This window comes from Ptychodera flava, chromosome 7, assembly GCF_041260155.1.
Source record: "Ptychodera flava strain L36383 chromosome 7, AS_Pfla_20210202, whole genome shotgun sequence".
Lineage (NCBI taxonomy): Eukaryota > Metazoa > Hemichordata > Enteropneusta > Ptychoderidae > Ptychodera > Ptychodera flava.
The window spans coordinates 37,912,856-37,937,836 of NC_091934.1; the positions used below are offsets into that span (position 1 = coordinate 37,912,856).

The 24,981-nt window shown below is 39.2% G+C and overlaps 1 protein-coding gene across 1 annotated transcript in view; it reads left to right on the top strand.

The window, feature by feature from the left end:
- Positions 1–24,981, top strand: part of LOC139137464 (calsyntenin-1-like) — a 49,820-nt gene that overhangs the window by 17,387 nt on the left and 7,452 nt on the right. The window contains exons 2-9 of the mRNA XM_070705582.1: positions 7,267–7,564; positions 12,919–13,127; positions 15,141–15,287; positions 16,521–16,715; positions 22,590–22,844; positions 23,344–23,628; positions 24,034–24,230; positions 24,747–24,859. Of these exons, the coding sequence (XP_070561683.1) occupies positions 7,267–7,564; positions 12,919–13,127; positions 15,141–15,287; positions 16,521–16,715; positions 22,590–22,844; positions 23,344–23,628; positions 24,034–24,230; positions 24,747–24,859 (1,699 nt within the window). The remainder of the gene's footprint in view (positions 1–7,266; positions 7,565–12,918; positions 13,128–15,140; positions 15,288–16,520; positions 16,716–22,589; positions 22,845–23,343; positions 23,629–24,033; positions 24,231–24,746; positions 24,860–24,981) is intronic.

A 24,981-nucleotide genomic window follows, 5' to 3' on the forward strand; every position in this document is an offset into this window, starting at 1 on the left:
CGTCTGGGCGTCTGGGCCTGAACTCGCCCGTAGCGGCATCAAGGATCATATCTGGCTCAAAATCAGGTGGGCTATCCTGATAACGAACCCTCCGCACTATCTTTTTCGGCGGGGACATCGCAGCACACGAAACTATGGCAGGAGCGGGCTCGGGCGGCCTCTGCTGATGACGAGGACTCAAGCTCTTTCGCACTGGGCACAGGAACCTCTCCTGACGCAGGATGAGGGCTCATAGTAGCAACAGGTGGTGTCTCTCCCGGAGCAGCCGGGGGAGAACCAATGGCATCAGCCGTCTCGTTACTCACTGTCTCACTAGCAGCAGCAGACGTAGTCTGTGCAGGTGAAGTATCTCCCACAAGAGCAGATGTAGTCTCTGCAGGTGAAGTAGTCTCTCCCGGAGCAGCCGGGTGAGAACCACTGGCAACCGGTGACCCGTCATCATCCTCATCGGCAGAACGATCGGTCTTACGTTTACGCTTACCACTGGGTTTTTCAGCCGGAGATGGCTTCGCCTTACGGGAGCGTTTCTTGCCCGACTTCTTAGAACGTTTACTAGGGACATCACAACGATCGCTACCACTACCGCCCGGAGACTCTGCATCTTTGAGCTTCAGTCGTCTGCTCGCCTTCAGAAAACTTTTGCGGTCCGTCAAGCTCATGTCTGGAACAGTGTCGACAGACTAGCAGGTCCCTCCCTTTTAAAGCCACAGGGAAACAAAGCCCTGGACATGATTGGACGCAGGGGTGTTAATATATGCATCCACCTGTTATTATAATGGACCTACGGCAATCAGTCCACCAACCGGCGCTGACATTCCTACCCGTCATGTAAATTGCCTGTCCGCACCATTTGATATGCTAATAATACTCATTTGCGATGCAAATCCCTCGAGCACTTAGCATAACATAGTCAATGTCATTAGCATCTCAACTTGACATTCCGTCCAGCTGGGTACGTGGCATGCGCACCTGCCACCCAAGGACGTTGGCCCAAGCCCATGTTTAGTACGGGTGGGAAACCCGTCTCTTTAACCTCATGTCCCTTCTAAGTACGCCTGCGCAGGGCGTATTGTCATCCAAGTCGGTGACAAGCCAACCCGACAGATCGCCCATTAAGCAGTAATGGACTGGCCGTCTCGTTCTTGTACGGCAACGAACAGTGCTTCAGCGGCTTGTTTAGGTCATAACCGTCGCCTGCCGAGCGGCTTACCCAACTAAGGCGGTCAAAGATGAAGGATGCCAAAATTGTCAACGGCTGTCTCGGCCTCGTCCGTTGGGCAAAACATGGCTCCTTCAAATAAGGTGGCCAGCACGTCTACGTCATCAGCGGTGATGACGACCCGTCATTGACGCCCGAGTGCGTAAAACTCGGAATATACCGACAGGTACCTCTACCTGAGTCGGTCATACTACGGTATAAACCAAACACAGGTCTGCCAACTCCCGTTAGACTCGGCCGTTAGCCGAACTTCACAGGGACAACATAGGCGTAACAAGTCGGTGAACAACGGTTCACGCACCTAACCACAGCCGCCAAGTCGGTGAACAATGGTATCAAATTTTGAGGCCATGTTCCTGAATGGCAAGGCTGAGGCGGTGTGTTTCGTTGCACGGCTTGAACGTCTAGAGCCAAGTGCAGCCGACAACGTCCGACATCTGAGTGGGTAGTCTTTTCGAGAAGGTAACAAGTCGGTTAAAAGCGGTGGTTACCCTTCACAAATGTCGCTCAAGTCCGTTCGGATCAGTTCCATGTCAGGGACTAATCAAGCCGAGTCCGTCAAATCCGTCCGCACTTCCCGTCAATCAGGACAAGTCCGTGATTTTCGTCTCGCACCATTGGCAAAAAATTGCACCGCCAGCTGAGGCGGTCTTAGGCGGTTGCCTTACAGAAAGCCGAGCCGTCAAATCCGTCCGCACTTCCCGTCAATCAGGACCAAGTCCGTGATTTTCGTCTCGCACCATTGGCAAAAAATTGCACCGCCAGCTGAGGCGGTCTTAGGCGGTTGCCTTACAGATTAGCGTTGCCGAGACGGTCAATTTCGGCCGCAATCTATGTAGTGCCTCAGAGCCAAGTTACCCCAAACTCCGCTAGAATACGTCAACGTGCTAACCTGCCAAGTACGCTACTCGTCCCCCCAAAAAAACCAGTCCCCCACCGGGGTGGGGGACTGGCTGGGTAGCTTCCGCACCTTTCCCTGTCGTTGGACTCTCTGTGAACCCATTTCGAGAGCAAACGCCGTTCCTCGCCCAAAACCTGTCCTCGAACGACCCCTAGCGCGAGCAAGGGTTTGCTACACGTAGTTCCGTCGACTAGGCAGGAAAGGGGGTACCAAAAAGTAGCCCGATTTCCACCGCCTTGGCAGGATAACGGCCGTGGCTGCTCAGATTCTAGCTACACCGAATTTCAAGCGGATTTTCACCGACTTGGCAGGAAAAGGGGTATTATTGCATATGAGTATGCATAGGTAATCATAGTTGTTAAAATTTTTACATGATTACTGTATATTATGAGAATTTTCTGTGCCAGGATTCCTGAGGAACCTGTATGAACCTGTATGAATTAGCCATGGCCCCTTAGATTTGAAAGATAGTGAACATACAGGAATATAATGACAGTACGTGTATGCCAATTTGACCCTTGTATGTAAATGTGCATGTATTGCTGGAAATAAATGTATTTTTAGCCATCTCATGAAGTACAGTATGGTTAGAGATATGGTGACAGGCTGATAAGTAGAACTGCTATTCAAAATTATCAAAATTCTGTTTTCACAATTTTTTTGACGTATTTTGTAAATATAGGGAAGGTCAATTGCTCACATTTCGTATATTATCTTGACTTTTTATCAGTTGGACAGGTACATGTACTCTTCCAGTTACAAAAGCCTGTAGGCAGCTTTTTGATAGAAATTGACAAATGTACATGTAGCAGTCATCACAGAATTTGCTATTTTTATGATGAACAAAATGTAACATCTGCTAGCCATAACCTTTTGTTTATGGTAAGATGTAATTTGAATACATTTCTTAGAAATGCATGCACTTGTACGGTAAAGTGAATATTGAAATACTAGTATTAGTCTGTGGGCCCAACCAACATGTACATTGTACAGGTTGGTAGAAAAAAGGAGGTCTTTTTCTATTCAGTATATGGATTTAGGGTACAGTGTATTTGTAATTATGCAGTAGAATGCCAGTGGAAATTAAAAATGCTACCACTAGTACCAGTAAACTTGATGTGTTGCTGTTACCATGTACATGTACAAGTGACAATTCTGTGGAGGTATCTGCATTATTGAAGTTCGGTCACCCTTTCTGTGTCAGATTCATATGTTGCTATCGGGTCAAGTATAAACACACGCACATCTCATAATTCGCATTCTATCAGATCTAACCAGTGGGGTCCTATAATAATAAAATTATCATGGTTTTCCAGTGCATTGTCATGCTAAGATGTGCATAAACATGAGTTATTTTCTGACAAGGTAGCGATTGCATATGTAACAATTTAAAAATACATTGACTGCCAAGGAGAGTAACAGAATATAAAGTGTTTAGAAGTAGACGGTTGAAAATTGTCTGTATCCTCAATTCTGGGGGAATAAGAATCGCTGTAGCCCAAAGCTCATTCTTCTGAGTGATTGCAGTGAATTCAGCAGCTGGACACAAATGTCTTCCAAAATTAAAATAGCCTTTGGTGGGCTGAATATGTAGCATTTCTGCTAGCCTCCGTGCTGTACATTTAGACTTCGGACTTGTATAAAAGATGCATGCATTTGTATGTACTGAATGACACAAAGTATTAAACTTGGATGTTTTGTCTTTTGACATGAAGTAATCATCTACTTCAGAAATGCAACACACCCTTACTCAGGATGTCTTGGGTTATTGTCCAATGAACAGCTGTTATGTATTGTAATATTGCGCTGTTGAATTTCAGCATATTCTGTCTGATATAGTGTTACACGTCATTGTATACACCATTCTTGTGTCACGATAAACGTAAAATGAAAATACACAGTCTTAAAACTAGTCTTATCACAGAATCTGATCATATGAGGGTAACAGAAATTCACATGTAGTTAGCTGTAAGTGGCCTTTGTCTTCCTGGCAGTACGAGTTACACTGTACTTTCTAGTACCTGCAAGATATCGGTACATTCTAGTCTAGTTCTCAAAAGACATGCATGATTTTTCCAGCCTCCAACTTGTTCCAATTAGAAGAATTTACAACGTATCCTATTAAGGATGGACCTATATTGCTTTGTTGGATATTATCAGAAAATGGGCCTCTTGTACATCCGTGGAGTGGACATTTTGATGTCAGGATTCATGATGTTTCTTGTGCAGACAGCCCCCGCATAATATTCGTCACAGTATATTAAAATAATGTGAGGATCTTCTCTCAGATTATGTTGTCATTGCAATCTACCCATCGCATCCTGTGTCGTGCCGTATGAGTGGTGTCATTTACCCCTAAGGAGATGTGATCATATAGAAAGTAATATGCAAGGATATTGAATTTTTGGCTGGTTCTCTTTCAGCCTCTAGATAGAGATTTACATCAAGTAATAATTGAAAGTGGTATTTGGGTGTACTAACTTGTCAGGCTTATCATAAAAAATAAAATCTCACGTAAATGGCTTCAATTGAGTTGATTCTGTCATCAGAATTTATATTGTATTACTTTATTGTGCACGGGGGAGTAGGACTAATTAATTAGACAGCGTGTGAAGTGCCAGGAACTGCATGTGAATATCATCACAGGCTGTTGAAATGACTGCTCATTCACACATTGATATTAGAATAACATGTGTAGCCTCATCTGACAAGAAGTGAAGGCCGAGCGATAAAGTAAATTGGCTTATATGAAGGAAGTGATCTGCTTTGTGTGGGTGCGATTGTCCATGAATTGCACTGAATCATAAAAGCTGTGAACATATCAGGTTCCTCTTTATTCTTATAATCTATTTCAGGTCAAGTAATATAACAGAAAATTGTTCCGTATATTTTTCAAAATTCATAAGAAATTTAAGTAGTAGTTGGTCAAAGCAAGGGAATGTACATGAAACACAATCAGTTGGAAAGGGACAGAGATTCTTGTAATTGAAACAGTCCAACTTTGCCATAAAAGACAATAGGGTTTTACCCAACTTTGGTGGTGCAAGGGTGAGAGCATGCAATACATGTACATGTAGTTACAGTGGATGAAAATTTATGTGTGAAAACAGTTGGTTTACAGTTTTGAAAATTAATAAACGTTGATTGACAGCAGAAGGCGCCAAATGAAACGTAAATAATGACGACATTAATCGATTTAGTTTATGCGTTATTGTACATGTAATTAGAACGTGAAATGTGGTTCATCTTTATGAATTTACAAACAGGCCCTTTGACAGGGCCTTAGAAGTCACAGTACATATACATCACTGTATATTGGCAGTCCTTCTGTTTATTGTATTATTTCAAAGTTGGTAGTGCTTGTGTTGAGAACTACTTACGAAAATTAACTCTCAGATTTTCAGCAGAATTCTTGTCTAAATAAACATTATTTTGTGAAACAAAGACAATTACAATTGATTTTTGTGGAAATATCGATTGGGGCCTACATGTACTCCATGGCAGGAAGCCAAGAGATGTAACATTGAGAATAAATTGCAAAATGGAGGTGGGTGTCGGTGAATCATGATTTTGTCTTCATACCATTTTAGTTCCTGCACACTGATTGAATTATACTTTGCGACTACAGACAGTCAGTCTGATGGTACAGACAGTGCGAGATAACTTCATGACTTGAAAAGATTTAGCAGCCAAAAAAAATCAATAAGATGCGTGCAGGCTTAGTAAACAAGATCAGTATCTTGTGTGTGGTCTTTTGACATTTCTGAACTTCATCACTGGTTATTGAAAATTGGTCAATTCAAAGTATATCACTTGTATGGGAAAATTGCCAGTGATATGCCAGAGTAAAATTAGATAGTGGGACCAGGTTAATTGGTTATTAATTCCTTTTGCTTTTCAGACTTTGTTTTACTATACGGTCGCGATCCAGTCATTAGCCATGACGTACACAGAAATTGGTTCACTAGACATAATACAATAACGTTCTGGTAAATTTCTCTGTGAAATTGAAACGATGAAAAATGTTCAGTATGATATTGAAGTCTGAGCATTTTCCTTGGAATGGCTCCTGTGGGTCTGAGCAGAATGTGACTTGACTTGTGATGTGGAATGGTAAATTTATACAATTCTGTCACCAAGTGCCGACGCCAGTGAAAATGCAAAGCATGTCAGATTCAGATCCAGACTTCACTGCATCCATCAGTGGAAATTTCTCCTGGCAGAGACTTGAGTGGATGTATCATTTGTAAAATAATTTGGATCAATTTTTACAAATCTCAGGTAGTGAACATAACAATAAAATCGGTGTTACAGTAAAAATCGTGATACATTCTGAAGTTTGTCATCTTACCCAAGACAGAATGTTCACATGCATGCTACATGTACAGTGTGTGAATAGAATGAACCTTTATGTGATGTGGTTTATTTAGTCTTGTTAATAATATTTGAGTTAGTATCCTCAGGTGATACCAGATTCATTCTGTTTTAGTCCAGTTACTTTCAGATATTTTTGCGAAGTCATGAATATTCATTAGCTGACATTGAGTAGAAAAGTGCATCCATTTGTGTTCTACCCTGCTGCAAGCTGATATGGCTGCCTTATGGCGTGTTTGTTTTTTTGGACTGTCTCTTGTCAGACCATAACACAGACAAATACATACATGAACTGATTTTCGCTCAAACATGGAATGAGTATGTACTGCATCGTCGTACACCACGCCCTCTTCGGCGAGTCTTATCACCCAACGCCGAACGAGCAGGAAAAAATGGAAAAAATGCTCTGGCTTGCGAGAATGAGTATGTACTGGGATATACATACACATGTAAATTTGTTTTGTGATACGATAGAATATGACTGCCTTCCAGCCATTGTGGTAAAAATTTGGTTTAGCCATAGCAATAACAAAGTATGTCCATACAGTGAAAATTAATGGTAAAGTTTGGTGATATGGGGTCTGCGTATACCGTACACTTTATGCCTTTCATGTACATGTGAACCACAGTTTAATAGAAACCAAGGCAAATGGTTCATGAGGGAGTTGGACCTGCATGTGTATACATTATTAAAGGATAGAAAAGGGGAGTTTTGATTGTAAGTATGGTACATGTACATGTATCTCAAACATGATTTTTGTTTATCTTTCAGAAAATGAACACAAACCTCAGTTGGATGATAGGTTTTTCCACGGTGAGATAAATGAAAATGAACGATTAGTACAGCTCCATCCGGCACTAGTGGCCCATGATGATGACGAGGGAGACGCCGGCAAAATTTGTGGCTATAAAATCAAGGGCAAGGATATTCCATTTGATGTGGAAGTTGATGAAAACACCGGTGAAGGATTTTTAAAAGCAAGAGAACCTGCAGACTGTGAAAGCCGCAGAGAGTTCACATTTGAGATTCAAGCATTTGATTGTGGTTTACCGGAGAAATACTCAAAAAAGTAAGTCAATATGTTCATTTTAAATCAGACACATTTCAGATTTTCTGGATGTTCACGAGGTTTGGAAGAATGTTGTTCTGTTAACATTTTTTCAGCAATGAGAAGAGATATAGCTGTGAACTTGTCCCCTTCTTATGATGGTGTGGCACCTTTCGTAGTCTTATCAACACTCTCACCATCATGGGTCGACCCAAACCTATTGTTATCAGATTGCCACTGATTTTGAAAAACTTTTTGAGCATCCTGTAGGTATCCTTGAGAAATGAAAATTATGAATACACATTTTCTCGACAAACTTGTACAGTATGTGCCAGTTTTATTCTTCCTCTCAGATTGGAAACTGTTTTGTGTTATCATAAAGTCACTGTCATATCTGATGTAACGTGGAAGTCTATATGAAGCAGGCACAGTTATCAGACTTGCTTACAGGGGTATATTTCACAGACTATGATAGTTGAGTCTTGACTTCTGTGTCCTATCCTATTATGAAATGCAATCCTGGAAATGATTCTAAAGCATCAGCATTTCATGAACAGGACACCCCAACACTCCAGAAAGTGTATTCACAACCAAAGTTCACAGGGTTTCCTTACTGCCTTGAAGGCTAAAATAATGAAGGCAGCCACAACTGGCCAGAGATGCCCCAGAGGACCAATATTTCATGTATCTTGGCATGTTTCTATGGTCTGAGGTGGAAACAGTTTACATACGAAAAACATGGCAAGCTGTAACTTCAGGAAAATCTGTAGACTGTCTCCAGTCATTCAGTTTCACAGTTGAGTCCTAAAGGTATCCCAAACGGATCTTTGAGCGAATTTTAAACTCTACTGCAAGACCAGTGGGTGTGAGACATCATGTGGGATATAACCTAGAATCTACATTTCATTTCCTTAAAACATTCAGATATTACACTATATAGGGACAAAGCTGCCTTTACACCATCATGCACCAACATCATCTATTTCTTGTTGTGATATTTCAATTTCCAAAGCCCAGTTATTCTTCTAAAACAATCTTTTGCCCAAATTTTGTATCAAATAAAACAAAGAACAGTAGATTGCATGTAAACAAATGAATGAAAACAAGAAAACCTAAATCATCAAAAAGGAATTTGTTCAGGCCACACCATTTCCTGCAAAGTAAAAAGCCCTAAGGAGTTATTCTTTGAATATATACAGACATTTGGTTCAACTATCAATTATCCGGACTGTTTTGCATGCAGCTGTGGTTTTGTTTATGACTTGCAAATTTTTGCAGTGGATCCTGAACAGACACGTGTTGCCTAGGTATTACCATGGAAACAATGTTACCATGGAAACATCATTGAAAACATGTCAGGGAAATGACTGTCAGATGTTAATAATGTGAACAGTTAGTGATGAGCTCTTCATATGATTTGATTATGTGTACTGAATAGTGTATGATTTATTATCTTTTTTCATAGTTGTAAGGAAGAGGATATCGTTAGTTATGTTAACTGAAACTTGGTTTTCTGTAGAACAAATGCGTGGTTTTACATGCATGCAGCACATGTACAATAATATTACCTTAAACTATGTCTAAATTATAGGAAATTAGTATTATACATCCTCAGGTTGTCTGTCAATGCTAGACAGTTGGTTGCTTGGAGATAAGACTGTTCTTGTGTGTATCTGTACTCGTATAGACTACAAATTGGCAAGCAGAGATGTACATGTAGTGAAATACGTACATTGTACAGTCATGAAATGCTACGTACAGTACAGAGACTCAGTTATTCTACTAGGTTCACATTTCACCACAGCGTATGGCATCTAGTGAAGATATCACATTAGGATGTAGCTTAGCATGGTATAAAATAGCCTGGTATACTCTGCACAAATGGTCCGTGACAGCTCTCCAGATATCCATCCTAATGTAATTTGTCTGAGTCAGTTTTGCATTTGATTGCGTTTTCTGTTCCAGACATTCATGGACAGAGGCAATATACAAGCCTTTTTTGGGTCAATGAGTTGATTGATGGTGAGGGTGAAATAAGGTTAACAATTAAGCGCAGTGGTCGTCGCGCTGCGCATCCTCCTGAGGGGGTCCCCCTCTGTTGTAAACAAATCCAAGAACGCCGCACATGTTACGGGTTGATTGTAATGTTTGCGATATTGCCGCTTGTTAAAATGGCGGCTGATCTGTCACAAGCATACCAACTAACCAAATGTAACACGCAATAAAAGGTCAATTAATCTGCTGAATATTAAACAATAATTGCACGCTGGATTGAGATCACATTTGCTCATGATTTTCTTGAATCAGTTGAATGGGGCTCGGCTACTGTTATCGCTCGAGCCATAGAGCTAGACGTACGCATGTATACGCAAACAGACTATCAACGACCGGGCTCTAGTTTTCGACATCGCTAGCAAGGACGAGAGCTTTCATTTCAAGAGGCCCGACAGGAGTACAAAGACAACAACCCAAACTACAGAAATCTACAGAGCAAAGCCCGCTGCAGCAAGAAGCATCTCTGCATCTGTTCCGTTCCGTGGTCTGTATGAACGTCCGTGTCAAACCGGGTATATGGCGCGCTACACTCGGCTGTGGAGAATCCAACTCAACTACAAAGTTTACCCCGTTTTGGGGTGCAAACGAGAATTCCGAGTACAGGTATCAAGTCAAGCGAAGGAACTTTCATAGGTCTTCTTGTTATGTGGGGGTTATCTCACTTAAAAGAGGATTCAGACCTACCCAGCAATCAGGAGGTACAACAACGAAGTTTGCCCAGCACCGGTAGGCCTGCACAAGCTAGCGGTTGGATCACTGCCATGACCGTGCACAGGACCGGGGCACAGGATCTCTCGATACGTCTATGCACGGTGTAGCCGTGCAATTTTCCTGCCAAATGCCGCGAAAACCCGCTCGTTTTGTCTATTGTTTCCTGCCATTTTACTATTTCTTACCACGTAATACTAGGAGAAGTAAGACATGGTGATCTACAGTTGGTTGTGGGCCAAGTCGTCGCGGGCCGGTACGTTGTGGGACGGGATTCTCTATATGCGTGTACGTCAACGCGGTGACCGTCTCCCAACAACATCTCCCGTTTCCTGCTCTGGCTTGCCGATCATGGTCTTGAGTGTAATATTTGTGTTAGGCATTGTGCTTCTTGCTGGTCTACATATATAGGCAATGTTGATCATTTTAGTTATGTATTTTCACTGTACTGTACCATAGCATTGTGTATAGCCAGCGTGATCGCGCGCGATCAAACCTTTTTGTTCACTGTGTCTGCGTGCAGTAAACTCAGCGACATAATGTGCTTAGTGTAGTGTCCCAATGTTCGTAGCTCTACATGAGTTTATAGATAGAAATACACCACTGAAGTTCGTTTCAGATCTCAATATTTTACTATTGCATGACGTTGAGTCTTACAAAGGCCTTAACAAAGTGGGGGACTGCTCCCATCTCACTCCTATTGAAAGTTGAGAAGACTTATGTTTACAAAAAATTATGTTTATCAACAAAAAAATCACGCACGCGCAGCGCGACGACCACTGCGCTTTAACATTACATGCAGTCGAGTCAGCTATACTTTGCTATGTTGACCAGAGAAAAGCAAAGATGTATCTTTGGACTGTCCATAAGCCAAAATGCTGAATTACCAAATATCATTGCTGAATACATGTAGCTCATCCAGATTAACTTGACCTAGTTCACTGTCAAGATACATGTGTAGATCAGACATACATATAGCCATTAAAGTATAGAACAGTAGTCTTTGGTCCACTCTTTTTGGTTGCGTCAGTCTTCAATGCATAATGATTGAATTATGTATTTCTGTTAAAAAATATCAGAACACTGCGTTTTTACATAGTTTCATAAATATTTTATCATCCTCCAGTTTATCAAAGACTGTTTGTGCTTGAAATTAATGTGCACAGTGCAGTCATTCTGAATTTTAATTATTCAACCAGCTACATGTATAGATTGCTTCAAGTTAGTGTTAGTGTTGCTGAAAATAACATTTCATGTGACATGACATGTATATGTAATGCAATCATGAAAATAAAATTTGAAATATGTAATATTATTTGAAATAAAACAATTCAGTATGCAGCTTTTGATGCTTGAGTTTTGGCTGGAAAATGACTCATACGAAACAAGTTGGCTATACCTACAAGTATTTTCTCAGCCCTTGTGTTATGTTAGATGGTTGAAGTCTTGATGTCATGTCTGATTCCTGTGAATATATTTCAGATGGAGACGTTTTAATTCAATATCCAGTGAGACACTTTAGACGGAAAACTGGTAGAGACTTTCAAGCTGTGACAGGATATTGCAGAGATTCATTGACACTCAGAGATAGTTTACAGTTATTGCACTGAGATGGCATCCTATTGAAATGGAGTCTGCCTTTTATATTCCCCATGCTGCATCAAGCGCTATCATTGTGGGAAAATGTGTGCTTTTTCCGGAACGCTCCGGGCTTCATCTAGTGTGAACAATGTAACCCTGTTGAGCTGAATAGGTGGTCTGTACTTCTCAAAGAATAAAGGGCACAGTTTAGGGATGGCATTTCCCATGCAGAGAGTGAGCAATAAAAGTATATGTACTTTACTGGGCAATAATGTACAAGCAAAATGTCATCACCTTGGCCGGCTTGGGAGCAGAGAGAAAGTTCATTCTTAGTATACACAAAGCTATGGTACATTGATTCTTGAAGATTGTTTTATTACATGGTGTTAAGTGAGATCACAGCCATGACATGAAAGTAACCAAGATGTTTAACGTATGCTACTCCGGTTGTGTACGTGTTGTCGTGTGTTGAGATGACCTGATCTGAAGAGATACTCATCACAGTGTCCCCTTAGCAGCAGTATTGTAGCAATATAACCATGAGAATTCTGAATGAATCAACAAAATGTAGCAGATGTTGAATGGGTCATCAGCTGACTCGAAAACTTGTCATTATTGCAGTGTATACAAAAATTGTATTCCCATGTGACAGATAGTCACCCGACTTATGGCGTTTTCAGAATCAGTTGATGACATTTATAAAGCTGTTGTATATCACTTGTAATTCCATTATGTTGTTCTGTTGTAAAATACAGTTTCTTTTACACCAAATTCTATGTGGGTTAGAGAAGCTATTCTCACACTGTTTGTTGACTGTGTCTGTTAGATAGTGCTTTAAAGCTTGTATTGATATTTTCTTTTTGCTAGTTGATGAAAAGTTAGAAGGGGGTCAGTGCCATGATGTTTTCATGTCGTGTGTTCATCTGGATGATTCTACTGAAATTTTGAAGTTATCAAACTAAGTGCTAAAGTCTGTGAGGATAATACACATAAATGCCAATTCAAACTCTATTTATTTGTTTTTTGAACAGAGCCAGTGTACACATAGAAGTAAATGATGTGAATGAACACATGCCGTACTTCACATCAGATGGATATGAGGCAGACATTGATGAAGGAAAACTCTACGAGAAGATTATCCAACTTGAAGCCAACGATGACGACTGCTCTTCGGCATTCTCTCAGATCTGTGACTATGAAATTGTTACACCCAGTGTACCATTCAACATTAGCAGAGAAGGTAAGCCATGTCTAACCTTGACAAGTCATATCTAACCTTGATAAGTCATGCCTAACCTTGATTTCTCAAATTACTTACAAAATGGAACATTTATGAAGGTCGTCGGTCAGTCCATAGTCTTTTGAAAAGTCTACTAAACTAAGCAAATCAAGTTGAATTTCTAACCTTCTAGCCTTGAAAGATTTTTCCTCAACAGATATAATACTTCTCTCTTGTCCCTCTTTGACTTATGGAAATCAAAGCTTCTTCACCTGTTACTTTTCATCTATTTTCCAGGTTTTTTTTTATGTTTGCAATTAAGTTTTTTGTTCCTCTCCCAAAGTTGTGTGGAAATGCCCAGTGTTCAACTTGTTAACACAAATTGTATGTTTGTAATGTACAATGTTATTGTTGACTACTGAATTGTAGTCTGGTCTTTAATTGTCAACAATAACATTGCTTATTTTATACAGTGTGTTGTGTCTTCAAGATTGATGCTTCGTATTTCAACAAACTTCATTAGGTAGTGGAAAAAAAAATCAACTCCTTTTTTGAAAAAACATAACGAGAATTTTATCAAAAATTTTCACCATTGCTCCTTTCAACACAGAATATTACAAAAAGAACTGAAATATTATTGATATGCAGCTACACTGTACAGTTGTCTCGAACCTAGACCTTCGTAATTTTTACCCTGCAATTTTGGCTTGCAAAGCTACAAGAAAACCCAGCTACATTCTAGCAGTGGATAGATTATACCATTGACAAAATCATTAGTGTATCACAGTCTTTACATAGTTTACTGCTACCTGTCATGCAGAAAAATGAGAGTGACATTTTCCAGTTCTCTTCTTTGGAATTTGGAAGTGTAATTGTCAGACTTTACAAAGGTAGTTTTGTTGTAACAGTCTGAAACTTGAAAGGAGAGATTTTGGAGAGATGTTTGCCTTATAATAGAAAGTTTTAGGTTCAGCAGAGTACCTCTTTTGGATAATGGTTTGTAAAGATATTAAATGTCAGTAAGGTTTCAAGAAGTTTCATATTGGAATGCAGCTGGTCAGGCTGTTATTACATACCTTTATTGGGGAAGCAGGATTGAAATTCATCTCTTTTGAGACTTGACGTTTTGGGAATTTACGGGCCAGTCATGCATTCACTGTCCCCAATGATGCAGTGCAGTGAGGTCTCTCAAATCGCCAGAAGTCAGTGCTCAAGTGCTAGTCTCAGAAATTTCCGTTCACTCTGAACAGAGTGATTTCATGTGTATTTCATGGTTGCTAGTCTGGCCTTCTTGCCACATGTCACCCATGTGAAGGTTTGACTGAACTGTAGCAATCAACTGCCAATCCAAACAAATTGTCCTTGTGAAGTCTAAATTGTAATGGGTGGGGCTGTGGCCGGATTTTCCCATTAGTGGCAAACCACTGGCTAAACAATCAAGCAATTACCCCCTGTGAACTTGATTAGCCTCATTTGTGAGGGGATCATGCCACCTCTGCAGTTTAGACATTTGATTACATTGGGTCAGTCATGCATTGATCAAATGTCAGTGTAGGGCACACGTGGACTTACACACATAATACACTCTAGTCTGGATGGATGCTGGAAAAATAAATTTATAAATGCCATATATTTCGGGGGCAAAAGAAAAATCAAGAAAATGTGTACGGGATCATGGTAAATTGTAGTCCTGTATCAATGCTACATGTATATAATTTCAAATTCAAAGTTTGCAGAAGTCCAAATAAATGTTGTTGATGCTAGGCTAGTGGAAGTTCTGTCTGAGAATTGAGTGTTCTTATGGGATTGACTAATAAATTCTAACCCATCAGTGTCAAGAAACGGGGAGCAGATACTTTATGTATTGAGCAAATGACTTTGTGAAGGAACAAATAGATTGTAAGTTGATTCTGTTCAACAAGTAATTTGTAATTCAGTGATTAGAGCCATGGCTCTTTACAATCCTTACTGCTCTTTTGGTAACAACATCGGACAGTCCTAACTGTCAAACTTGTCTCTCTGTTTGGACACTAGGTTTGATCAGAAACACAGAAGCCCTGTCACATGAGAGGAGTTCCGATTACATTCTCGCTGTGAGAGCCTATGATTGTGGTGGCAAGAGGAGTACAACTGTCCTGGTCACGATAAATGTCAACAAAATTTGTACACCAGGTTGGCAAGGTAAGTTGATACCATCACACCTTCCTTGCTCAGTGTGTTAAAGTTAGCCCGTCCTCGCAAATTTACATATATCCATATATGGTAAAAGATACATCAGCCATGTCAACATGTTATCACTGCTAATTTGCATACATCATTATGTACAGTAAAAGAGGCATAACAGCCATAGGTCAACATGAAACAACATATTTGCATATATCTATATATGGTTACGCACAAAATCGGTTTGTATTTATTTCACTATTTATAAATTTTCGTGTTAAATTTTCGTGTGTAAAAAAACAAACAGGATGACAACCAACTTGCATTTGTTTGATGGTGCATCAAGGTCAACAAAGTGTTATTTTGATAATGTTCGGTCCATTTGTGGTCCTGCAACTCCTCAAAGTGACAGTCTACGGTTTAGGCTATGGTGACTTATAGTAAAACTTCTTACTAGACTGAGATTACTTTCTCTAAGCCATCAACACATTAGAGTTTGAAGTGTAACCAGCGAGGCAGATGATCCTTGTTCTGAATCAAATTGCCTTCTAAAGAGTAGTTTAATGATGAGAACTTGATATTCACTTTTAGAACATTGAAAACTTCACAAGAAACTGAGAATCTGCCAAAGTCTGATAGTACTCATGTAAAAGCCATTTTCTTGTCTGGGAAATTCATCTCAGGATTGTAAACTTTGTCAGATGACAGTGTGATAGGGGTTTAGTGTAACAGATGTTTTTGATTATGCTGTGTTTAGCCAGAATCTGATGTATTGTACATGATGTGAAGCTTGTTTATCTGAATTGTTATGTTGTTTCAGTGTTTTCAAGGTGATGGAAAAAGGAGGGATTTCAAAATGTTGGAAAAATAGCTCAGTACAAGTACATTCAAACCAGAATATATAATATACGACGGGGGTATGATTTTTATTTAAGAGGAAACAATTCACCTGTACATGTTCTGTCAACTGCTGTGCATGTTTGGCAAAAACTAAAATGGAAGTAAAAGTAATGTGTTTTAACTCTTTGAGCGCCAAAGTCAATTTCAAAGTCAAACCCAATCAATTCTTTTCATATTTTATTCAGAAATTACAATAAAATAACTGAAGCCGATAGGAATTCATGTCAATTCATTCCAAACCTATAACGAAAATTACAGAAAATTGCATAAAAATTTACAAAATGTTACACTAAAATTTTAAGGGAAAAATTACGGCATAAAAGTGATGACAGAGATGTTATTACATTTCAGGAGTGCCTACACGTATTGAGTATGAAGCTGGTTCAGGTCGTAAACAGATTGCCCCTGCAATGTACCTGGAGACGTGTACAGCACCAGTGTGTGAAGACAGCTATATTGAAGCCACCATTTCATTGGAAACTGACCACATAGGAAAAGGATGCGATAGAGACACCTATTCAGAGAAATCCCTACGCAAATTGTGTGGTAAGTAGCTTTCAGCGTCATATATTTTATGTGCTCTGAGCCCTTCTGCCCCCATGGTTTGGTTCAGTCTTTCTATTTTCTGTGGCAAAGGTGGATCTTTGCACAGGAAGTAGGGTTGAGAGGATCAAGCTCATGCTGTGCGTCAACTGAATAACTATTTGTTTGTATGTCTGATGTGAATTTATTTCATACAGAGGATCCATATTTCATTTTTACAGAAAGGACTGATGGTCATCTCGGAGCTGTCTGTGGTAGCTCGTTTTATTGACCTGTGCCAGCCCTTTCTGCATAGATACGGGTAAAACGCTATCTTTAGCAGGTGCTATACGGAAGCCAGTAGCTTGTAATGATGGCAAATTTCCACCTTTGTTCAGCGCTGTACAAGCATGCCTGTCTTTCTGAACAGGCATCTTTTTTAGACCTTTTTCATAATAATATTAGCGGAGAGAGTATTTGAAGAGTGCAAGTCCTGTGCCTTGTCTGCTGTGTCATTATAAGAGTACACATGGGGGTGACACGCACTTAACCCTCTGAGTGCTATAGTCAATTTTGGTCACCCTTATAAAATATATCCTTGTCAAATTTTTTCAAGTTTTTGCCAAAATTTTGATTAAAAAATGTAGCCAATGAAATGTGATGTTATTTGGTCCAAAATTATCAAAAAAATTTCACAAAAGTTCATAAAAATTGGCAAAATGTTGCATTTAAATTTTGGTGGGAAAAATTACAGCATTCAAAGGGTTAACCTCAAGTTTTGTGTGATAGTGGACCCAGTCTAGCTGGCACATAGGAAATCCATCTCACATTCAGATGCAAAGTACAAATGTCCATCCTGCAGCCCTCAGGCACTCCAGTTATGTTGTCACAGAAACAGGCATAGCTCCGTGACTAAGCCTTGTATTAATCAGCGTGATAAATTGACACTGACATACCACGGTATGCCGTGGATAATATATTATAATTACACACGCATTAAAAATGTCTCAGATATGCCGTGTACATTATCCAACATCCTAACTCAAAAAATCTACTGGTAATATTTTAATTATCATCATATTTCCATCTCAAAATGCCATGTTTATTATCTTATGTTGCAAATAAAACCATCCTTACATGTGATAACCATTATAGGATAGATTTAAATCTCTGTACCCTTTCACCCCCAGTTCCCTGTATACAGGTCCAACTTTACCATAGAAAACAATGGATTAGGGAAAAACCATGGTGGTGAAAGGTTTAAATCTCTGTACCATTACAATTATTAGAACGTCATCTTCATGATTTATTATTAGAATTAAGAATGTGCGATTCCAGGTTGTGTAGTGGTCTGTGTACGTCATGGGGAGTGTCACACTTGTATCTCGTTTCAAATTTCCTCAAATTTTCTCTGAACGATAAGGATACACTCAGAGTTGCAGTGCCTGAGCCAGTATGGTTAGCAGAATTTGATGAATTTTGCCCAGACTTAAAGGCCTGCCGTGGTGCCATTTGAAATTGGTTGCCGTAATAAAAATTCCATGGCAGCCGTGATATGGAAATCGGTATAGCATTACATCAGCTGAAACATCTTGAGTAAAAGTCTGAATAAGTCTTAGTGTAATCTTATCTGTGTTCTGTGATTGACATCCTTATGAATTCAAGCCAAAACCAACAACTGGAAAATTACCTACCCTGAGCCTCAGGCTTTTAATACCTTGAAAGAAAAAAAAAATTAAAAAGTCTCAGCAGAATGAACAGTGCAGGACCAATGTGTGGATTAATAGCTTATTAATTTGTTTATCCTTGAAAGGGTGTGTGACATTATTATTACCTTTCTGTACAAAACATGAATTATATATTACTTTTGAGAGTTAATAACGTTTTAAAGAATTATGAATAATTTAGATCGCTTAATAATTAAGTGACATGACAGGTTGGGTCAAGCAAGTAAATTAGCTATTTTGTTGATTGTCAGTGGTTGGTAAATTACTTAATTTGGTTCATCAGTGAGTCATATGGTTTAGACAACCGTTGTGTGTATGCTAGTGGACTGCCTCTAAGACAAGAAGCAACATTTGCATTTTCTTGTGTATTAAAATCTTATTGCTGGTGCAAATTACCGTACAGTGGTGGTTATGACACAATTGTACAATAATTTTAATGTTTGTACAATTTAATTGCACAGTAAACTGTTGTTCAAAGAGAGATTTTTCGCCTCGATATACTTGAGCTGCAAATTATGTAGAGGCCACTGTAGGGGTTTTGTGACATCAGATATTGAGTCGGATCGACATCGTAGAAAAAAAAAACTACACCAGAAGCCTGCTAGTCAAATCTATGATGGGTGACCTGTTATCAGTTGAGATTCCCAAACAGAAGTCAAATTCCTGGATTACAAAGAAATTGGTAGTGCTGATGTGTAATATGAAACTGACTTTGCGTTTTCTAAACTCCCATGTGTGTGTTTGTTGAACCTAAATACATACCAGGACACACATTGACCTATACAATCTGCTTTGCAGGTCACCGTTTTCACTGATATTTATTTTGGCTGTTCTGGTTGCCGTGGTAGTGCGTTACTAAGGCTTTCGATAATTGTTTTAAAGCTCAATTTATATCATTTGATGTACAATCTGACATTTTGCGTCTGTTTGTGGAATACTGTTTCTTGCTAGAGCTTCTTTCTTACCACTGCAAATTACAATGCTGTAAGGTCAGATGTTCTTGTACACAACCAAATTTAAGCCTGGACCAGAATTCATTGGCAGCCAGTAACATTGTGTATTTTAGACAATGCATTGTGTTGGTGAGGTAGTTGAGAAGATCTGTTGCTCAAGTAGTGGCTGTGCCTAGGTACGGCCCTGACTGGAGTGATGGATCGTCTGGTGTCTGTGTAAGGCTTATATTTTGCATTTCAATGTGTAATTATTATGGAAGATAAAGAAAATATAACAATTTTCTTAAACAAAATTATAGAAAATGTAGAAATATATGACTGATGACACTCCAGTGTGTACCCTGTTCAGAGCTATTTGAAGCCTGCTGTAGGACAGTTGAACAGGTCTTATACTTTGCTATCCAGACAGATGCAAGCTGCATCATCAAAGTTCGGAATAGTTTGTTCAGTTGTTTGTACTGTTACTGTACAGTGTCTAGTTTGAAACATCCCATCACTTAAACCACTTCAAAAATGTGATTATGGTTGAGAGAGGTAACAATGAGTTCAATTCAACTCAACTTGCTCACCCACAATGCCCCTGTAATCAGGTCCACACTCACTATCTGTAATGATGGGTTTAAACCATGGCAATGAAAGGCTTAAATTTGATAATGATGAATTCATATATGCTACCGGTACTTTACATGCACATGAGGGTCATGAGTGCTGTGTCCAGCTGTAGAATTGAACCATAAACTGCTGAGAATGTGTCTGGGGAAAATGTAAAATAGAGTACAATAATGGGTTATTCATCTTGTGGATTTGCTGAATCTTCAAAGTAAAAAAGCACAGAAATAAAAAGAAAACATTAAAAAACGAATAGTTTTTCTGCCAAATTGTACAGGTGTCTTTCGACTCATGTGTTCTACCAAGTTTTTTGTCAATCAATAAAGTAACTGAGAATGCGTTAAGCAAATCCATTTAACTCCACAGTGTAAGTACATAGTGATTGAAATAATGACAGCGTTGACAGTAATCCCAGTGTGTGTAACAGTCATGAAAGGACACAGCCACAGATATTTGTGAAAGTAGGCTATAGTATGCATAGCATTTTCCAGTTCTTGTGTTCGCTGGTGTCAACTGGAAGAGAAACTGTCACCCCATTTTCCTCAGTGTGCCTGTCACTGCAGTTTAGAATCAGGATTGTTATTAATTTTGAACTCTGTAAACTCCAAGTTGTAAATAAACCATCTAGATTCTAGGCTACTTTCTTTGTAAACTATTTTTACCAGGCCATCTGGTCCAACCCAAGGTCCAACTCACTTCCTGTGCCGGATTTCTTTCTCTCTGAGAAGTGTTTTGTCTGGGTTCCTGGGCCTTGTCTGGACTCTAGGGCTATGGTTGAAAGTCTCGCCAGTTGAGATTTTTCCTTTCATTGATTTTTGTGTGGGTGTGGTATTCTTAAGAAAAATCGGTTTGGCTGATTTGTATACCTTGCTATGGAGGATTTACAGATTCTGCCCTCAATTCTTCTGCCTCATCCTCCTCATTCAACACTGTATGGATGAAGATGTTCCTCAATATATTGCTGGCCATTGTTGGTAACTTGGCCTTTGTCCAACATTCAGCATCTTCTCGAGCCAGAGTCGTTTTCTGCCCCTCGAACATGCACAAAGCATAAAGCAAAAATTCGGAAGCACTCTCTGTACGCATTGGAAAGGTTTTCTGCATATGGAAATGTAAAATGAAATCCTTGATTTGATAAAGTTTGTATGGCTTGCTTTGATTAGTTCTGAGATGCTTGTTATTCCATCCGTGACGTGATATGGTTGGGAGTAGATGTGATACAACAGTGATGCAGTGGATTATAGTCGAGTATATGTCAGTTCTGAAGCTATCATTAGATTATCATTCAATGAAGGATATCCCATTGGTTGTTTGACATGAGTCAGTCTTTATTCACGTTCTGTTAATGTCATGGATACAACCACTTGCATATTTAAAATTTCACACATAAAAAAACTAGCTCAATTTATTGTTGCTGTGAGGTACAAGCCTCTTGATGAGAAGGATGGAATTGTTGGGAGGGAGGCAAGTACATAGTCACTGCAAATGTGAAGTTTGAATTCTGCCACTTCACGAGTGTTTTTCCAGACATTGACTTCCTTCTTATCCAACTTTTCAAGAATATTTCAACCCCCTGGCTTAGCAAGGAACAGTGAAAGGTGTGCCACCAATTACGCTAGTGTGAAAATATGTAACTATTTTCAAACAATTCACCCCATGGAGACACAAAATGGTGCAGTCAATGCAAAGTCCTATACAGCCTACACACTCCAGTAAATTACTCATGCTCTCTCCTAGTATTTCTAGATTTATTCTGTTCAGTGCAGGATAAGACCTGGATATTAAATATTAACTATTAAATCAGTTCTCACATTACAACCATAACAAAATACATAAAATATACATGGCTTTTCCTCTGTATATCTCTGCAAATTACGTTTGACATCCATGTATACATTTGTTGGATGAAGCTAATGTTGAACATGAATAACCTGTAGCTAACAGGAGTCCTTGATTTCAAAACGAGGGCGAGACACCAGATAATTGCAACTGTAGAAGCTAATGTTGAACATGAATAACCTGTAGCTAACAGGAGTCATTGATTTCAAAACGAGGGCGAGACACCAGATAATTGCAACTGTAGTAAATTTTTTAACAGGAACATTATTTGTCACGAAGGTTTTCAAACTATTTGATACTGGCTCAAAAGTAGAGACAATATCATGATTCTGAAGAATCAAAGATAATAATTCCACAGGTTTTAAAAAAGTGAAGTTAATTTGTCAACCGTTTAAAAATTTGAGCGCCAAAGTCAATTTTAGTTGCCTTCATAAAATATAGCCAAGTCATTTTTTTCAGATTTTTGTCAAAATTTTGGTAAAAAAGTGTAGGTAATGAAATGTGATGTCCATTTGGTCAAAAATTATCATAAAAGGACAGAAAAATTTATAAAAATTAGTAAAATGTTGTACTAAAATTTTGGTTGGAAAAATTACAGCACTCAAAAGGTTAAAAACAATGGCAGCTTTACAATACTAGTTAACTATTGGCAGTATACTGTTTGAAGTATCCATTTCCTGATGTGTAGTATTCATAGAGTGACAAGGATAGAATTTTCAATCTTTGATTTTGACCATTGTATTGTATCTGTTTTTTCCTGACTATTCCAGGGGCATCATCCGGCAGCATTGAATTACTTCCATCACCAGGCACCGGCCACTCCTGGACTGAAGACCTTCAGACAGATGAAGGCAAAGAAAGCGACCAGATTTATGAATTTGACGGTGAAACGACAGCAGTCATGGTACCAGACGATATTGTCCCTCAAAATCTCACAGAACACTTTACTATTTCCACATGGATGAAGCACGGTCCAAATTATGGAGAAGGCAAAGAGACTATTCTATGCAACTCTGACAAAGCTGGTAAGTAGCTTGTACTGCTTCTACAGAGTTGAACTTTTCAAAATACAAGTTCAGAAAAAATTAATCAGTTGAGCATCTGTTGAAGCCCAAAATATTAAAACTTCAAATTCAAATTAGTGTAATTGGATAAGTAGAATGTCTGTGTTAAACTCAAATAAAACACCTTCAAGTTCAAAGCAGTTCAATCTCCAATTTGGTATACAACACGAAAGCACACAAAAGGTCACTTGCTCACAGAAATTGGACAAACCACATACTGATAAAGTGATATAGTGTCTTTGTACAGTGAACTCAAAGATGTTTACCTTTAGCTTGGTAACTTTTGAGCTTATCTTTGGTGTTCCTTGTTCATCAATCATGAACTAAGACCCCCAAAGAGAAAAGGATGCTTGCTTAAGAGTGATCCAGTTTTGGTCTTGTAAATAGAGTTCACAGACAGCTCTGATTATAGCAAGAGGGTCATATGTATATATTTACCACTTTCACATTCATCTTCCAGGCCTCAACCGACATCACATGTCCCTCTACGTACACAACTGCCGGCTGGTTTTCCTTCTCCGCCGCGACTATGGCAATCTGGAGACCTTCAGACCAGCAGAGTTCCGCTGGAAGATCGACCAAGTATGCGACAAAGCATGGCATCACTATGTGTTGAACGTCAACTTCCCCGAGGTGATTCTCTATGTTGATGGAGAGGAATATGAACCACACCACATCACTGAGGACTGGCCGTTACACAGGACAAGCTTCTCTACCCAGTTGACTGTTGGTGCTGCATGGGAAGGTAACGACATAGGCAATCATTAATTTTCCATTTAAATTCAAAACTACTCCCTATTTCAATTCATCAATTCTATCTGTGGAGGGAGTAAATTAATGCTACTCAATGAAAGGAGATAAATTTACCCTATTTTCTCATTGGTTATCAAAATTAATAAATGCAAACTATGTACAATTTTGCAGATTTTTAAGAAGAAGACGGACTGTATTTCCTCATCAAATGTTTAAATGGATTCACACAAGCTGTAGTTTAGCTGAAGGATAGCATCTTGAAACTAATGATTTCTGAAACAGTCTGTCCCTGAGGTGCTTCTCCACAATCAGTATGGCCAGACTGATAGCTGATTTCTGATAAGGGTGTCATTTTCTCTGTCACTAAACAAGGTTTTTGAATTGCTGTTCTTTGCAGGAGCTGATGGTGAATACGTCCAGCACTTGAAGGGATACTTAGCCGGTCTTACAATCAGACCAGGGAGCACAGAGAGCCAACGTGTCATCTCCTGTCTCCATGGTTGCAAGGAGAGTCTGGAGTTCCATGCCTTTGATCTTTTGGAGCCGGGCCAAGAGGCGACACTCAATCCAACGCAGTCATCACTCACTCTCAAGGTGTGTAATTCTTTTGATGTGTGTGCCTCTGGATCTCGTAATTGTGATTTTATGTTGTAGGATTACTCAAGAGTGTAGCACACTACATGTAACTGTTCTACTCATGGGGCTATTCTCTCAGTGTTACATTCATAATTCACTCTCAACAAAAACTTGTGACCAAAAAAATACAGGAATTTCTGATACCAGTAAAGGAGTTATTAGACTGTTTGGACACTAAACCTTTTCTTAAAGTATGCATTTCAGCTCTGCTCAAGTATCTCTGATCAAGAGTGTCTGTAATGTACTGGTAAAATTCTATTTGACTTGAAACTTATGGCTATACAAAACTTTTCCTAATCGAGGGCTGCCACAATGAGAACTGTGTCCTACAGTATAAAAAGGGTTTCATTGTACACTCTGGCATGAATTCACATTTAAAATGAGAAATTTGCACTAATTTAGTTGTATTACACATTTTTCAATGACAATGATAAGGTTAACAAATTTTATCTCTTATGATAATTTCTTCATCAGGGTAAACTCATCGGAGACAACTTTATCAATGTGATGCAGCGTGTGGCATACATCAACACACGTCAGTTCCCAACACCTGGAAAGAGAGCCCTCACGATACATACAAAAGCACAGTAAGTTTACACCATTTTCAAATTGTGAAAATATCAGTGAAAGTTATGCTTGGTGTAGTTTTACTGCAAAATCAGAGGGGAGTACTCGATTCAGTATTGGATTTAGTTACCTGAAAATACTC